At 41.7% G+C, this 19638-nt stretch overlaps 1 protein-coding gene across 1 annotated transcript; it reads left to right on the top strand.

The window, feature by feature from the left end:
* Positions 1-213: 213 nt before the first annotated feature.
* Positions 214-18791, top strand: ISL2 (ISL LIM homeobox 2). Its single transcript, XM_088444180.1, has 6 exons — positions 214-332; positions 1887-2076; positions 8760-8950; positions 10578-10858; positions 15375-15542; positions 18223-18791. The coding sequence occupies exons 1-6, from the start codon at positions 275-277 to the stop codon at positions 18337-18339; spliced, it is 1005 nt and encodes a 334-aa protein (XP_088300306.1). The 5' UTR covers positions 214-274; the 3' UTR covers positions 18340-18791.
* Positions 18792-19638: the final 847 nt, after the last annotated feature.

Below are 19638 nucleotides of genomic sequence, written 5' to 3'. Positions count from 1 at the left end.
TGCCTCCTATTAAGAGCCCATGATAGAACAGCTGGCACCTCTTTAATAAGCTGCCCATTTAAACTGGCGTCCAATCGCCTTCCAGCATCCCTAGCCCACGCCCCTGCTGGCGTCCCTGGATGCCTGGGGCTGAGCCTCTGGGCAGTGCGGCGTGACGTCATGCCCCGTGCGTGGGACAGTCCTGTCTCCAGTGCAGGCTTCAGTCCTGGGAGCTGTGAGCAGGGTCCTGCAGCTCTGGCTCCCTGTCCTGCCTCCAGCACCAGACTGCAGCTGTATGGTGGATCTCATCTTGCCTTATCCTTTCCTGGCTGCTATGGGGGATCATCCCAAAAGTAAGTTTTCTCCTGCATTCCCACTGTAAGCTGTCCATGTCCACAAAGTTATTCCTTTTACTCAGCAGAATAATGCAGTGTATACTGGTACCCCATCAACATCAGCACGCTCCTACTGCTAACTTTCTCCTCTTCCTCCTACAGTATGTCTGCTCTACTCCTTCTTATCTGTTAGCTGCTTCCTGGCAGGATGAGTGGTTCTGAGCATTAACTTTATGTTCCAGGGACCCCTACATGGATCTTACCCATACCTATCATACACATACCTATCATACACATACCTATCATACCCATACCTATCATACCCATACCTATCATACACATACCTATCATACACATACCTATTATACACATACCTATCTTACACATAGGCACAGCAGGGAATAGCACAACTAACACTTTATTAATAAGTGTGTGTGTGTGTGTGTGTGTGTGTGTGTGTGTGTGTGTGTGTGTGTGTGTGTGTGTGTGTGTGTGTGTGTGTGTGTGTGTCTTGTATTGATACAGTGTATATATTTTTTGAAAATCTATATACATAGCGTCTAGTTGTAGAGAATAGCAGAGGAGCATAAAATATAGAGACTTTTTATCATGTATTGTAAATGTTACCATACGGAGATAGATAGATAGATAGATAGATAGATAGATAGATAGATAGATAGATAGATAGATAGATAGATAGATAGATAGATAGATAGAACTCATTACATTGCAGTACCTTAGAGGAGAAGCATGTACAGTCTATGTACAGTACTAGGCCACTGATCTCCATCTCCCACCATAGAAACTTAGTGGAGCTGTGATGATTATGCTATACAATGCAGTGTGTGGCCCATACATACAGAGGCAAGGCTCGGGTTACACACACATACAGGAACATACAGACACATACAAGCAGAGGCTACACCTCTAGGTTCCTGGCTGTGCATGTGATGCCGGTAGGGAAGTACTGTCCAGTTTCACTTACCGCTAATACAGAACATTTGCAACACTGGTTGCGGGCGAATGGCCGCTAAATACACCTATACAGGATGATTGTGTGATTCTATATTAACAAGGTAAACTGTCATTCTTGTATGTATATGTAATTCAGAATTAGTGTGATTACTGAATACACAAAATTATGATTGCATAATGTATGTGTCAGTTTTATTTCTGTATCTATTGAATATACAATGTAAGATTGCTGTGTTATTATATTTTAAGGTTATTTTGTCTATTGATATATTGCTGTGTGCGATTATAGATAAGAAATGGTATGGTTATTGTATATGATGTTAGGTTGCTGGGTGGTATTTCTGATAGTATAATATATAATTGATGTGTATGTATGGCACTGATGAGCGTGACTGTTTTTGAGGCACAGGCCTGTGATACACAGCGGTATGTACGTTGTGCAGTCACACGAAGAGTATATATATATATATATATATATATATATATATATATGTAGCCTGCCCCGCCGTACAGGGTCCTATCCCCAGCAGGCTTTGGGGAAGGGCAGTGCCCAGCAGCCTGGAGTAACCCCCTGTCCCTGTGCTCTGTCTCCGGCAGAGAAGCCCGGCCTGGCTGTGTGTGTGGGCTGCGGGAGTCACATCTTAGACCAGTACATCCTGCGGGTGTCGCCGGACCTGGAGTGGCATGCCGCCTGCCTGAAGTGCGCCGAGTGCTGCCAGTACCTGGACGAGACCTGCACCTGCTTTGTCAGGGATGGGAAGACTTACTGCAAGAGAGACTACATCAGGTGAGCGGCCCCCTGACATTACACCCCCGGTCCGGGCTGCAGCCACTATGTGCTGCCCATTACACTGCTACAGCCAGGAGGAGAGCTGCAGCCGCCTATTAATTATTATTATTATTATTATTATTATTATTATTATTATTATTATTATTATTACTACTACATTTATTATATTATTATTACTACATTTATTATGATGATAATGGCTATTTGTATTTTTTATATTATTTTACATCTTCACAAAGTGAACAAGTAATAGATTGGCTTATTGTGAGATTGTTCTTCAGTTTACTATAATTCTGGTTTATATACTTTGTGCTGTGTAGTTTTCTATTATGATATTGCCTCATTATAGTGTACTATGAGCATTTTAACGTATTTGCACATATACTGATTGCGTGTATTGTGTTACTCATCTAGCCTAAATAGTGAGCATAATATAGTCACAACATAACATTTATATACGTAATGCGCTGCCAATATAAATAACCTTTACCCAGAAACTCTGCCTATCTGCAAACTGACTATAGTATATAGATGTTATCTTTCCATCCATCCGCCCCTCATTGCCCCCATCCCATCTGCCTGACTCCCCGGGGCCCGTGCTGCCTGTGACATGCGGATTATACATATATACATGTTACATGTATGTGTCACTGTGCCTTGGCAGACTGAGCCTAGGCGGAATTATTACATACTCTCCAGTATTCCCTCATATATCAGATGGTTGCAGAGATTTACCAGGCCTGTTATTTCGCTCTGGCAATATAATATATGGTGTACCGGCATATTACATAAAATACAATTCATGTAAGATCTATCTATCTATCTATCTATCTATCTATCTATCTATCTATCTATCTATCTATTCTCGTGTTATAACTAGATAACTTATTTCCATTATGTCGGAATTTCTGTTGAAATAAATCAGTGCAGTTATCTGATCGGAATTTTCACAATAATATGTAGTTTGCCCCAGAACTACATATAAGAGCAATGCCATGGTTATAAGGTAGTGCCATTGTTATAAGGTAGTGCCCGTAAATCAGCTTGACATGTTATATTGTGACTTTTGCTGTTTTTTGACAGCTCTTTCTACATCGCGATTCATCGACTTTGCTTTCAGTGCATATAATATAAAAAATATAATATATTTAAAAATATGTATTTTTATATTATAATGCATATAACAAATACATTATAACGCATGCCCTCCATGGAGTGCAATATATGTTGTATCGTATTTACTTCTTTTATCAGTGTTTGTTGGTATTTTATGTCAGTTTGTCAGTTCGGGGTCTTGATGTGATGTATTTGCTAGTTACGGCTGGGAGCAGTATATGACTATGTGTATATATCATGTTATCGTAAGTGTACTGACTGTAAAAACACTGAATTAAATATTTTATACAGCACTTTAATGCACGTAGTTTTTCTCTGTTATTAGCCGCTACTCTGCTCTGTTTTATTTCGTGAATATAGACCGCGGATTTGTTTGTAACCACAGGCGGATGATTGTAACAGAATCCACATAACATTGTTAATTTAGAGAGGAAAACTGTAGTGATCACATTGTACACACTGACAGGCTATACTGTCACACTGGCAGCAGGCTCACATACGTGTGCTGCCCCATTGTATATTTGTCCTATTATTATTATTATTATTATTATTATTATTATTATTATTATAATTATTGTTATATTACTAGTGCTGCTACTTCTTCTTATTAATAATAATAATAATAATAATAATAATAATAATAAATATTATTATTTATTAATAATAATAATAATAATCATCATAATATATTTGAAACTGTCACTTCATTTTAAAACACCTTTTAAATCACTTTGGTTAAATTGTGATTTATACAGTGATTCAGAAAAAAGTGTCTAAAATCACCATGACTGCCCTTATCATTAGCTTATGAATATAGCTGATATAAAGTAACCAGTTCCTTATTCTATAAACCTTACCATTTCTTTTTAATATTGTTTATAATTTTTTTCATATATTCTGTTATGTTACAAACAATTATTTTAAGTCAAATAACTGAACAATTTGAAGAATGATGAAAATGTTTGAATAACAAAATGTAATATTAATTTTTATAACTATTTAATATAATTAGAGTATGTGCTGATTATGATTACATACCATGATAATAATTATGATGATTCATAACACTGTTATTGTTATTATCCATAGTTTTCATATTCACCATACAATTTGTATGCAGAGCTGCACACATAACTTTCCCATTTTATATTATTGTCATAACCCTTCAAAATGATGTGTATTTGTAAGAAACCCCCAATACACACACACACACATATATATATATACATATATATATATATATAGATTGATAGATCAATAGATAGATAGCTGACTGCCTATATATATATATATATATATATAAAAGAAACAGTCTGCAGTCTTATATAAAGGTGAATGACAACGTATTAAAGGACGTTTTTATTCACCTTTATATAAGACTGCAGAGTGCCGCCTGTCTCTTTTGTTTCACCTAAGGAAGGCATCGAAGCTAAAACATTGGAGTGTCGGGCTTATAACTTTGGCATATATATGTATATATATATATATATATATATATATATATTGTATATAGAGGCAAATAAAGCGGCACTCAGCAGTCTGGAAAAATGCACTCTTTGTTCTATATACTGTGTATATGTATATATATATATATATATATATATATATTTATTTTAATTTTGTTAGATGTGGCATTTGCAATTGGTGATTGTACATTTAATTATATCAAACCACATAATATTTGTTATCAACTCTCATTGTAACAATTTATGTAGATTAATTTTGTACTATGTCTGTGGGAGTTACTTGGTGAAAAGAGATCATTCTTCTCTCTCCAGTCTATGTTGTGGTGTACATTGTACTATGCATTGGGTTTGTGCAGCAAGACAGTTTTTATTTGCTGTGGATGTTGGTTGTTGTGTTTTTATTATTATTATTATTATTATTATTATTATTATTATTATTATTAGCAGTAGTAGTAGTAGTATTATTGTTACTATTATTAATATATTTTTATTATTATTATTATTATTGTTATTATTATTATTTATTGTTTACATACATAGCCCCAGCAAACTCAGCAGCACTTTACAACTGAAAACAAATACCATGACAAACTGGGTGTTAACAAAAATAGGAATAGTACATATTGACATCATCTTATTATGTGGCAATTAGCACATCTAAAATACTAAAATGGGATTTCAATATGCATGCAGGTGATTAAAATGAGCGCTACAGGGTGGAGTTAATGCAATTTTAAGTTGTTCCCTAATTGTATGACACCATAAGCTTGGAAGATAAAAAAAACAAAACAAAAAACAAATATGTTTGAAGATGCAAAAAACATAAATATAACAATTTAAAGAGGTCCATTCATTTTTACAATTTAAAAAGGAGGGTGAGATGTGTTGTCCATTACAAAATCAAAACAGGAAAAAGTGAAATAAGTAAACAAGCAGGGAATCATGGGGAAATGTCAATAAAACTTGCACAATAATTCATCAATGATGTATCTGTATAGACAGGTAATTCCATTCCTCTTTTGGGATAGGAATCAGACAGTGTAATTTTATAACACTATATTTTGTATGTATAACATGAATTATTGGCGTACATTGTAACAGAACCATACTAACAGAACCAGCTAGCAGAGCTGGGCACATACACACACACACTCCACATTATTTATATGCAGAATTCTAAAGCCAGCAATCGTGCTGATGTTCAGGGCGATTTGCCTTCTCCCTGGACATCGCATGAACGACGTAAACAATCACTGTTCCGTCCTTCATTAATTTGTACAGCCTTACATGTGATATCCCGTGATTGACTCACAGCACGGCCAATCACAGGATATTGCATGCAACAGCGGGAGAGCGCAAATCAGGCATGCACACTGCACGATATGCCCAATTTGTCATTCCAATTTCTCCAGACTGGCCAAATCGGGCAAATATCGTTCAGGTGTGTACCCAGCCTTACAGCAGCCTAAACTCTGTATTTCTCTTCATTGCAGTTTGCAACCAATCTATGTAAAATCCTCTAACTCTGCACCAGATATCCACTTCAGTAATGACTGGTGATTTCTGTTGTGCAGAAGCAAATGCCAGTTGTAGATCACAAGTAGTGTCCATTATTGGTAACATCCAATGCAATAGAATCTCTTGGCCAGCGAATGTGGGACTCAGGGGCGTATCTACAGTGGGTGCAGGGTGTGCGATGCACACAGGCCCCCGAGTCCAGGGCGACCCTGCATCGTACACCCTGCACCCATATTATCTAAAACTTACCTCTCTGAGGTCCCACGTTGGTGTCTCAGCACTGCACAAAACACCGGAAAATGGGCATTGCTGTCATTTTTCCTGCATTTTGCGCATGCGCAGTGAGGAAATTGCTGGGAAAATGCAGCCACGCCATTACCCTGGCAATCTACACATGCGCAGTGAGGAAATTGCTGGGAAAATGCAGCCACACCATTTCCCTGGTGATCTACACATGCACAGTAGACTCTGGGCATACTCTAGTGAGAATGAGAATTTCCAACTTAATGGACAAATCCATTACACAAGCTTCATTGTCCCCACCCCTTTGCATACCTAGAGACAGGGAGAGGAGGAATTAGGATTATACTCTGTCCTGAGTATTGTACCATTTTAGTAACACTTTGTAAATGGTTTCCCTTATTGTGGCGCTGACAGCTACAGACCAATCAGGTTAAAAACCTGTGTCTCAAAAACCTTCTTTCCTAGACTGCAGGGGTTAGGTATCATATGGATATTTGTGCGTGTACTTATTATAAATGAGACCTTTAGTAGGGCCAGTAGTAACAGACAATTCGTCATAGTAGATGCCCTTATGTTACTAGAGTGACTGTTAGGAGCTTGTTATATGCCAACAGTGTCACACTAATATTTGTGCTTCAACTGGAGATAATGGGAACACCCTCAACCATTTTAAAGAGGTGGCTCCTATAAATGGAGCAGGTAGTGGTTGTTCAAACGTGAGCAGCCCTTGTGCTGAAAGGAAACCTAGAGCCCTAACTCTAGATGAAGTGACCCTCCAGGGAAGTATCCTCAGCCAGATTGCAGTGGGGAATAATCTGAAGCGAGAAATGGGCAATGCTAACTGCAAGGGGATAACAGGCCTTCTGTTTGAACCCATTGTAGATTCTGCAGAGGTCTATATGCCAGTTGGGTGACATTGTGTACAATCAATCCCCTCACAGCCAATGAGTGCTGCCCTCAATCGTTTGATACTTATTATGCCACATAAATAGGCTTACCATACTATCCCTTTAAACCGGGACACTCAAGAATAGCACAGGTTCTGTGGCTGGGTGACTTCAAGCCTGGATTTCACCTGGTTTTAATGAGCCACAGAACCTGTGTAATCCATTAGTGTCACGGTTTAAAGGGATGATATGGTAAGCCTACACATAAAGTTTAGTAGTTATTTTGGTGTTTTAGCCAGAGCCTGCTTAGGGACTCTAAATTAGTAGACAAGGAAAAAGGTCAATTTGATTTCACCCATCCAGTAAATAAGGTACCGAGACCAAGCCTCCAGGTCTCAAAGAAGTTGCTTAAAAATAGGAAGGTATTTCTACAAGTGAATATGCTGAAAAGCATATGGTAAGTCATTAGTAATGTGCCATCTGGAGACAGCCCATTATGGGTGCTTTAAGTGACACAATTTAGCTTACACATACCCACTATTTAAAGGTAGAAGTGGTTAGTTGATTTGTTATTTGGTGAGAAATTTATTGTCACTATTACATGATCTGAAAATACTACATGCACATATGTGTATACATTTAGTATGCTATATGCACAAATATGATTTTACAGCTGCATTTATTATGGTATTTGTTTATAAGTATATAAGCCATAAAAATTATACATTTTGTTTATTTTATATATAATCATAGTGAAATTCTACCATATAGTGGTATACCAAGCTTATTCTTCCAGGGAAGCTATGACATCTCTGATCCAATTGGTGATTATTGGGGCAATGGCAATGTCAGGTTTATTTTAAATTTGTGATCTGTTTTTAGCCACTTTTGTAATATTGATTGGTTATGAATTAGCGAATGACAAATGTTCATAATATGTTACATCTAATGATACAAACCTTATATGTGACACAAATAGCAAGTTACAAACCCCTGCAAACCATCCTTGGAGGTAGTGCAGTATAAGTAACACTATCCAGGAAGAGATGGAGAAAGTAAACTGTAGTTAAAATGTGAGTTACAGGCGTACATATATATGAATAAATGTATTGTTATATGAAGCATGTATTGCAGTGGTGATTCTCATGGGGACAAATAAGAGTTGACAACCTGGCACCTGTTTACAGAAATGTACAATATAACATCACTTTTAATAGGTAATAATATCGGAAGTGACTTAGAAATTTTTATTTGGCAAATTCACCCCTGATGCATAGTATTACAGAAGATTAATTTAGTTGTTGATTGCTTTTTGGCGAGAGGTGGATTAGAGCAATATTTTATATTGTAAAGGTATGTGTGAATGTACATATACATACAACATACGTACACCAATTTAATTTATTTAAAGCAGATGTATAATTCAACATTTTCTGTTTTTCATGGCCAGGTTGTTCAGCACTCGGTGCCCCCGATGCCAGGGCACCTTGCCCCGCTCAGAGCTGGTAATGAGGGTTGGGGAGCGAGTCTATCACACTGATTGCTTCCGATGTTCAATCTGTAGTCGACGGCTGCTTCCAGGAGAGGAGATAAGCCTTAGAGACCAGGAATTATTGTGTGGGGCGGACCATAACATTCCAGGTATAAATGGCTCAGTGCTACAGACTTCAGGATATGGGAAATGTCCAAATCACAATTTATGTTCATCTGATAGTCATGTCCGGGGTTCTTTTTCTAAGCCAAGTAAAAGGCTGTTGAATACAGAACATACTATTTCATATACTGTTTGTCTTCTGTCACACCTGTATACTGCTCTCCCTTTTGTCACATCTGTGTTTGCCCTCATGACATCAGTGTGTTCTGCAGTTGTCACTATGTCCTGGTCTCAGCTGTGTTCTCTCCAGTCTCCTCTGTGCAGGCTGCTAATCTGCATCGTCCACTGCCAGGTTATACTGTACCGAATGTCACGCTGTATAAGAATTGTGTCTGCCAGTAGAAAGCAGGCTGGCAATACAAATCACAGCAGGCCTTATGCAGCTGCACACAAACCAAGAAGTGCACATGTGCTTCCTGACAGCTGCCAATAGCACAGGTACAAAAGTGAGGACAAATGTCGCACATTAGGTCCCACCCAAACCATGGTCATTATTTACATGCTCAAACGCAATGATTTGCCCATCACAAGAATCAGTCTGATATAGATATCATGCAACACTATCAATTGTAAATGTCCTCCATGATGCAGTGCTGTGGAATAACAGAGAAGTGTTAGTATGGTACTGTGCCTCTGCTCACCAGTCTCTGCTCATTGCTCTGTCATGGGCCTATAGTCAGGTTTGCCCAGTTGCTGGATCAAATTTTGTTTTCATTTTATATAGTATATTTAAATTTACATATAGAACTTGGTAAGCATATAAATGTAACCTCTGACATTTGCCAAGAACTTCGAGATGGCAAGACAAGACCAGGCCTGGCCGGGCTGGCCCTCAATAGGCAGCTTCTGATTGTTGATGCCACCGCCATTAACCAAAGAGAATTACCAGTACTGAGCAACCGGTGTGCAATGTAATGTTAGCTGATCATGCCAACCCTGATTACTTTGTACAACTACATGTGTATGGTTGCTAAATGCACTGTATTAAGACAGCTCCGACTCCTACCTAGTTCTAGTTTGCAGGAGTAGGCTGCAGTTAGAATCTTACCAAGGGACAGTCACAAAATGTATTAATTTTTTTATTACCAGTTATTTATATAGCACACACATATTCCGCTGCGCTTTACAGAGAATATTTGGCCATTCACATAAGTCCCTGCTCCAGTGGAGCTTACAATCTATATTCCCTATCACATGCGCACACACATACACACTAGGGATAATTTGTGTCGGGAGCCAATTAACCTACCGGTATATATTTGGAGTGTGGGAGGAAACTGGGGCACCTGGAGGAAACCCACGCAAGCACAGGGAGAATATACATACTCCACACAAAATGTATGTTTAATTTCAGGAATGAATTATCAATCTATTAAACAGTATGTAATTCTGTGTTTATTAGGCAGAGTTTCTTTCCCTTAAAGCCCCACATGAAAGCAATGTAACGTGCACTATGGTGTAAAGCAGTGACTGTATAGAGAGAGTGGTAAACTATCTTACATGCACACATGCTATCTATTTATGTGGGTCTCTGTAATAGGCACGTCTCTCTGCCTTTCCTCACAATCCATGTGCTTTGTAATTTCTCACATATTCTCTTTGCCTTTGTTCTAGAGTCTGGCAGATCCTCCTCACTAAGGTCTCACATCCACAAGCAGACAGAGAAGACAACAAGAGTGCGGACAGTTCTGAATGAGAAGCAGTTGCACACATTACGGACATGCTACGGAGCCAACCCCCGGCCAGATGCCTTGATGAAGGAACAGCTTGTGGAGATGACTGGCCTCAGCCCTAGGGTGATCCGTGTCTGGTTTCAGAATAAACGCTGTAAAGACAAGAAGAAATCAATTCTCATGAAACAACTTCAACAACAACAGCAAATGAATGACAAGACTGTAAGTGAAACACTTTAACTGAATAGTAGTGGAGGGTCGGTGGTATTTATTTTCTCCTACTATGGACTTAAAGGAGTTTCCCAAATTTGTCTAACTCTCCTCTTTATGGATGCACTAAACCTTGGAAAGTGTTAAAGTGGAGACTGATAACGTACCATCCAATCAGCTCCTAGGCTATGTTAGAAAATGACAGTTAGGAGCTGATTGGTTGGTAGTTTATCACCTCCACTTTATTACTCTCCCAGACTTAGTGCATATCCCCAATGTCTTATCCCCTCATGTAGCAGATAAGTAGGTGTCTTTTCCTGCTACTGCATGAAGCCAAGAGTGGAATCGCGCTGCTCTTCTGATGCACAGGAGGACATACTCTATCCAGCAGGTTTCATGAGATAAATAAAAGCATTCCATTCTGATCTATGGGATTGGACTGGACAGATTGATGTCACCCAGGGCAGTTTCTAGGGTCTGAGGCTCCCAGTGCGAGCAGTCAAAATGCGCCCCCCCCCCTCGAAGCAGTAATATTGTGGAGTGGGCGTGGCATCATCGTGAGGGGGTGTGGTATCACAGTAAGGGAGCGTGATCTAGAAAGACCACAGAATGTCAGCAACTGTGACTACTGAGTACAGGGGTGTCTAACCTGTCAGAGGCAAAGCGCTGAAAAATATATGTAGTTAAACAAAAGACAGACAGCATGCGCACGCCGGAGGCGCACGCTCAAAAAATGGGGTGTGGCTTAGCTGTCACAAGCCCACGCCGCATTTCTGTGTGCATGCCTTTGGTGTGACATTTGCAGAAGTATGACCTTGCATCACACCCGGTTTTAGTCGCGTTGGGAGCGAGCCCAGCACATTGAAAATACAAGCCAGATCCACATAAAATACACTGCAACAAACCACTTCCACAAAAAATATATTGGAAAAGCCAGAGGCACATAAACTACGTTTTAAAACCACATCCACCTCAAACACATTATTAAATCGAGAACCACATAAAACACATTGAAAAAACAAGATTCACATAATACACACTTCATTCCAGCCCCCTTCCTTGCCATTCCATCCCGACAGGTCTTAGGCTTCCCCCCCACTGGCTCTCAGGCAAAAGTGCCCATTATGCAGTGCCCCCTGTAGTTGTCTCCATATGCAGTGTCCCCTGTATTTATGCCCCTTATGCAGTGCCCACAGTGGTAGTGTAACTTATGCAGAGCCCCCTAAAGTCATGTCCCCTGTAGTCATGCCCCCATCAGTAATGCCCCCAATAGTAATGGTCCCTGTTGTAGTGCCCCAGTAGTAGTGTCCCCAGTTGTATTGCCCCCTGTAGTAGTGTCCCCTGTATACATTCCCCAGTATTAATGCCCCTGTATTAGTGCCCCCAATAGTAATGCTCCCTTTGTAGTAGTGCCCCAAGTAGTAAAGCCCCAAGTAGTAGTGTCCCCAGTAGAAGTGCCCCTGGCCCCTGAGTAATGCACCCAGTAGTGGTGCCTCCTAAGCAATGACCCCAGTAGAAGTGCCCCCTTGTAATGTCCCCAGTAGTAGTGCCTGGGTGCCCCCAGTAGTGGTGTCTCCCCCAGCAGAAGTGCCCCCAGAGTAATATCCCCAGTAGTAGTGCCCGGGTGCCCCCAGTGGTAGTGCATCCGCCAGTAGAAGTGCCCCCCTTATAATGTCCCTAGTAGTAGTGCCCAGTTGCCCCCAGTAGTGTCTCCCCCAGTAGAATTGCCCCCCTTGTAATGACCCTAGTAGTAGTGCCCGGGTGCCCCCAGTAGTGGTGTCTCACCCAGTAGAAGTGCCCCCCTTGTAATGTCCCTAGTTGCTGTGCCCAGGTGCCCCCAGTAGTGGTGGCTCCCCCAGCAGAAGTGCCCCCAGAGTAATGTCCCCAGTAGTAGTGCCCGGGTGCTCCCAGTGGTGGTGCCTCCCCCCAAATTTTGTCCAGGCTGCCTGCACAAAAAAAACAAAACAGTAATACTTACCTTCAGCCCTGCTCCGGCGTCCGCTCCGCTCGGCTGCTCCTCTCTCTGCACTATGGGAAAGATGTCATGACGTCCTCCCATAGTGCACATTGGGGGAGCCGGGAGCCGGAGCCTCCGTCTCCGTCTGCTCTGCACTGCCGGGCGCCCGCTGGTAACTGAATCTCAGCGGGCGCCCGGCAAGTAACAGGCTGTATCTGCAGCAGGGGTAGGAGGCGGCGCGCCCCGTGCGATTGCACGGGTCGCCTGCCCCTACAAACTGCCCTGATGTCACCTGTTGTGCTAGCACTTAGGGGATGCTTTCCTACAGTCATACATTTACCCCTGCTGTAGTGATAGCCGGACAGCCAATAAGCTTTGGTTTTCAGATCCGAACTTAACCGATCCAAAACCGAACTTCTCATCTCTAATTTATTTACATTCAGTACTTTAAAAGTTACTTTTCTTTGAAGCCTGCACCACCACTAAGATCTATAGTGAGGAGGGAGCCATCTTGTTATCACTTCAGGAGCTGTCCACATAGGAAATAATGTTACAACAGGAGTTATGAAGCAATAGACTATCGCTAGTCAGTTCTGCTTTGAAAAAAAGGGTTTGGGTTGCCCTTCTCCCCAGTGTGTGTTATTTAGCCACTGAATAATACTCCATACATCAGTACCAATAACAGATTAATTCACTGGAGACAAATCCCTTAAATTTGTCCTGCACAGGCTGCTGCATTTTTTAATACATTCTCAGCAGATGAATTTATATTAGGGATCGACATGGTTGCCAACTACAGTATCAATGTTCCCAGCTTGATGGAAATGGATTTAGTTTTTTTTTTCATGCAATGCTGGGTTGGCCAGGGGTGCCAATGTAAGGCATGTTGCTATGGTGACATTGCCGCTACTATTCGATGGCCACCTTGTGATGACCATCCCTAATTTCTATATATTGACTCCATTTTGTAATGGAGAGGTAGAAACCATGTACACTTTGTGAATTGCAGTGCAGTAATTATTGTGCTAATCATGAATTCATTCATTTACCTGGAACTTGTTGTATTGCAGAAAACGTATTCTCCCTCAGCAGTAGCCCTAGCAGTGGTGTAACTAGGGTATTTGGAGCCCAGGGCAAATTTGAAAAGGGAGACCCCCCCCTCCCCCGATGTGCGCACGCAGCAAAAAAATGGGCATGGTCACTTAAAAATGGGGCGTGTCAACATGACACACCCCTTTATTTTCAAACTGAACATTCCTATCCATATGCACCTTAACCCCAGTAGTACCCCTTATACATTACCCCCAGTATGCAGTTGTGGTCCCTCTTATGCAGGCCCATAGTAGTGCCCCTTATACAGTATCCCCAGTAGTGGTCCCCCTTATACAGCCCCCAATTAGTTCCCCTTACTCAGTACCCCCAGTAGTGTCCCCCCAAAATGCAGTGCCCCATGTAGTGTTCCCCCTTATGCAGTGCCCCCAGTAGCAGTCCCCACAATGCAGTGCGCCCAGTAGCGGTATCCCCTTATGCAGTGCCCTTTATATGGTGCCCCCAGTAGTAGTCCCCCCCATGCAGTTTTCCCAGTAGTGGTCCCCTTATGCAGGCACCCTGTAGTGATCCCCCCTATCCAGTGCCCTCTGTAGTGGCCCTTCCTATTATTGCCCCCAGTAGTGGTCCCCCGAGTGCAGTGCCTCTAGTAGTAGGCCCTCTTTTATAATGCCCCCAGTGGTAGTTCCCCACCAAGTAGTAGTCCCCAGTAGAGGTTCCCCCTCCCGATTAAGTGCCCCCAGTAGTAGCCCCCCCCAGTAGAGGTCCTCCCAATAATGGCGCCCCCAGTAGTAGCCCCCTCCTCCAGTAGAGGTCCCACCAGTAGTAGCCACCCCCCTCCCCCGTTGTGCAGATAGGTTAAAAAAAAAAAAATATATATATATATATATATATATATAAAAATATACTTACCTGAATCCACGCTGCTGCTGCTCCTGCTCCTGTCCGCGATGGCGCTCCTGCCCGCCAGTCCGCCCGGGCTGGCGCGCTAAGCATTATGGGACAGACGTCATGACGTCAGTCCCATTACCCACTGCAGGAGCCGGACGGAAGTCCGGCTCTTGCAGTGGGTGCTGCAGCAGTCAATGAGAGTCTATCTGACTCTCATTGGCTACTGTTTAACACACGCATCGCCGCCAGCGCTGGCGGCGATGCGTGTGTTATGCACAGCCTGAGCCCGCCTCCTAGCGCTATTGGGCAAGCACTCGGGGGGAGGGAACGGGCTCAGGTGTGAGGCACAGGACCGGCGCTGGAAGCCTAGCGCCGGTCCTGTGTAAATGCTACACTGGCTAACTAGGGCGGGCGGGCTGGTACCGTGGCCGGCGGCGCCCCCCCCCGCGCCGCCGGTCCAACGGCGCCCAGGGCACGCACCCCGCTCGCCCTGCCCTAGTTACGCCACTGAGCCCTAGTAAAGGTATATTCATTGTATCTTGCACGTATAACCACAATTAGGCAATCTGCAAAATAAGTGTCTAACTAAGTTAGGAAATTGTATTAACCCTATGTGTCACTGTTTCCTTACAGAGCCTTCAAGGGTTGACAGGAACGCCACTTGTTGCAGGTAGCCCCATACGCCATGACAGTGCGGTACAGGGCAGTGCAGTAGAGGTGCAGACATATCAGCCTCCTTGGAAAGCACTCAGTGATTTTGCATTGCAGAGCGACTTGGAGCAACCTGCATTTCAGCAGCTGGTGAGGAAAGAGCATGTGCAGTATAATGTAATATGTGGACAAGGCAAGGAGTTTATCACCCACTCTATATGAGGAGGAGTGAGGAGAGTGTTGAACGCTGGGACCTCTTACAGTAGGGTCACTAGTCACCACCAGGTGGTAGGATAGAGGCTCCTTTAGCATCATTTTCCTAAAGATTTTTGAATTGGTTACAGTCACTTAGAACAATATACTAAGAGAAAGCGGCACATCTTACTCATGGAGGCCAGAGCCGCACGCATGGCTGATGTTCCTGCAGTTGAGCAATTTTTGGCTACTGTGCACACATGGAAATCCCTAATAACTACTACGGCAGACGCGTTACACAGTGTGAACACACAGAGGCGCTGTTGTGATCGAGACACACAGTTCCTGGGCGGTGACTGGGAAGTGGTTTAGCAAATGCACAAAGATGGTCCGTATTATGGGAGTGTCACACGCGTGTCGGTGAAAGTGGTTGCGTACACGGACACTCAACTGCGCACATAAGAGGCCATACATGGTTGTATACACTGCACTTGCCATAGGGCTGGTGAAAGTTTCAATGGTGCAACCGATAGTGCATCTTATGAAGCACCAAACAGTCTTTCATTGACTTCAGACGCTGACTGTGGGCGCCTCAGTTCTTACACATTAGGTCGCTTGGGTGTACACCAAGAAAGGGCTTTGTAGTGGCATTTACATAAAGTCGTGTACGTGCGACCGCCAATAGCCTCAGCTGCGGCCATGTTTCTGTCCACCTCTGAATCAGCCCATAACACATAACGTGGGGCACTGGAAGAGATAGGTTTCTAAATATAGAAAAGTCTCTGGTCTCTGGGAACCCAGTTGCTCTCTCCAGCCTCCTATTATTCCAATAATCCCTGTCACACTCCTTGTCTCTTACCAATTGTACACTACTCATTTACAAAATACACACAGCGCCCATGCCCTTTTGTGCCATCATGTGCCTTCTTCTGTACAGTTGTACCCAGATTTACAAGGAAATGCATGGATCTGCAGGCGAAAATGTTAATGGCTGCGGGATGCGCTAGAATATGGGAGAAGGTGGATGGATCATGGCATTTCTTGATGAGCATGTATTAGGTGCATGAATTGACTACATGAATGATTCAATCAACATGCAAAAATGAGATTTCATTTCACAGCAAAGAACAGAACAGGCACATTTGCAGCAAGATCACAAAGCTGCAATTGGATCTCACCCTAAACTTCTAGTGGGATGCACTTTGACTTTTAAAGTTGCACTTCCGTGGGAAAGTAATGTAATAAAAAGCATAAAACAAACAAAAATGACACATGTAAAAAAACAAAAATTCCACATGTCTCCTCATTCCAATTATTAATTTAGCCCATGAATGAAACTAAATTGAGGAGCATTTTGGAAAAAAATGTGAAGGGGCGTATGGTCCTAACATGGTAATAGGATGAACCTTGTGCCAGTCACACCATGTGAATTGGACATGCGCTGTCAGACAGAAATGTAGGCGCACTTACACCTATAAACAAGCATTGCACTATTTCTGGTTCTTTTTGTAGTGTGCCTGTTTATTATTACTATTCTTATTACCATCCATATTAAGCAGCACTGTACAGGTACATTCACATCAGTGCCCATCCCAGTGGTGCTTATAATCTAGTTCCCTGCCACAAGCACACAAAGCTTGTAGACACTAGGGTGCAATTCTATCAGGTTAGTTGCCCTACCAGTAACCAGTGTATGTTCAGATTGTAAAAGCAACTGGAGCACTTTGAGGAAACCCACACATACTGTACATGGGAAGAACTCAGCACAGATCCCTGATCAGGCACTGGGCCCCGATGTTGCCCTGAATATTAGTTCTGTTCACTCCGTTATATATTAGATTATATGATATTGCTCAGTTTTGTATATGGATGCTCACACAGAGAAGGTCTATAATGTGTGTCTTATAATGATAGGGATCCCTAAACAAGTTTCCTGAACTAATGGAGCATGATGTGGTCACTAGCATTTGTTTCGCTCATGATCCGAGGCTGCTTCAGGGTAACGCATGATGGCAAATGTCTGAAATATGAATCACAATATAAAGAGAAATGTGCACGAGCCTAATCTCTATGTAAGCATTAATACAGGGTATGTGTGAGTACTGGGCTCAGCCGACACATGCACATAGATATGTACACAACACTACCCACACTTTTAAAGCCAGTCTATCTTGTAATAAATACCATTTCCCTCCCATGTTATATAACCATTTAGATAGATTACAAATGCTCTCTTCGATGTCCAGTCCTTTCATACTGTTTCCCGCTGTCTATTTGTTCTGCTCACTTTGTTGTCCTTTAATTAGTTGTTTGTTCACCCCTTTGCCCTATGCTGTCACAGTCATCCTCCATTCATCTCTTTTTTTATATTCACTTTACTGCCTTGGAACTTTTTCTTCTAATTTTATTGCTTTTTTCTCTTTTGTCCTCCTCTACCTCTATTACAGAGCATTCAGTGCTGGCCTCTGCTGTTTACATTTAAAGCTATTCATTTTCCCACTCTTCATTTAGCGTTGCCCCATTGCCCACTTTGTTGTTCTCATTTAGTTTTATTTAGTTCACTGAATATTTTGATTATTGTCCTTTGCTGAAGTATACCTTCTCTACTCACTGTGGTGTATCCATTGCATTGCAGGTATCCTTCTCAGAATCAGGATCCCTGGGTAACTCATCAGGGAGCGATGTCACCTCTTTGTCCTCTCAATTACCTGACACCCCCAACAGCATGATCCCTAGTCCGGTGGAAACGTGAGGTCTTGAGATTGGGACTGAACAGCATGGGCCCCGCATGAACCCCCCTTACACTCCAGAGTACAAACCCCAAGCACTCATACAGCAGGGACCTAATCCCCATCATTGGGGCCATTCATCAGTCTGGAACCCTGCACATACCTGACTTTTTACTGGGATTTGGGAAGAAAACAGGAATTTATGGTTCTTTTTTGAACTGGTCTCACCCACAACTCATCTCAGAGGAGAATGACTGTGATCTGGCCATGGTGTGGTCCTTCACTAGGGTAAGAGGCATCTGCTTTGCAGTAATCTACTGGCTGAGACTCTGTCTTCTTACCTGAAGTCATGGAATATAGAAATATTTATATTTCAAATGCTGAGACATTTGACGAACACGGTAATTTATCTTGTGGATCGAGGACTTTATTATCGAACAAAAGTAAGTTATTAATATTTATTGTCAAAAACGCTGTTACATCAATTAATATAAAATGTTAATAAAAAATAATCTAAAGGTCTGATGTGTCATATTAACTTTAGAGCATCTTTATTTTAAGCAATGAATGTAATTCACGGCAGGAATATAAGTAATTATGTAAACACTAATGCAAGTTCATTTTACAAGACGCCTCTCTGTCATGGTAAAATTATGAGCATTGTTCAGCTCTCCTCTAGAATGTATCCAAAAAAAGCAACAAGGTATAATAAAGGCAGTGCTAAATATAAATGTATATATATATATATATATATATATATATATATTTAGCAAACCTCCTAAAAATAGAAGCAGGCGGCACTCATCCGGACTTCATAGAAACAGAAAGAAATTTATTCCATATAGACCGTATATGGAATAAATTTCTTTCTGTTTCTATGAAGTCCGGATGAGTGCCGCCTGTTTCTATTTTTAGGAGGTTTGCTGAATAGATTTCCCATTTAGGAAGGCACCACGGCGATTACGTTTTATTTATCTGGAGTGCCCATCTACATGCAGCTATATATATATATATATATATATATATATATATATATACACATATACTGTATATACACAGGTTGAGTCTCCCATATCCAAAATGCTTGGGACCAGGGGTATTTTGGATATCGGAATATTCCGTATTTTGGAATAATTGCATATCATAATGAAATATCTTGGGAATGGAACCCCAATATACACACAGAATGCATTTATGTGTTATATACACCTTATACATACAGCCTGCAGGTAATTTTATACAATATTTTCAATAATTTTGTGGCTCAAGCAAAGTTTGTGTACATACATGAAATTAATTTCTGTTTCATATACACCTTATAT

This window comes from Taudactylus pleione, unplaced genomic scaffold (assembly GCF_031769625.1).
Source record: "Taudactylus pleione unplaced genomic scaffold, aTauple2 ptg000019l, whole genome shotgun sequence".
NCBI lineage: Eukaryota > Metazoa > Chordata > Amphibia > Anura > Myobatrachidae > Taudactylus > Taudactylus pleione.
The sequence above is the reverse complement of the archived record's forward strand: the minus strand, read 5'-3'. Positions and strand labels throughout refer to the sequence as shown.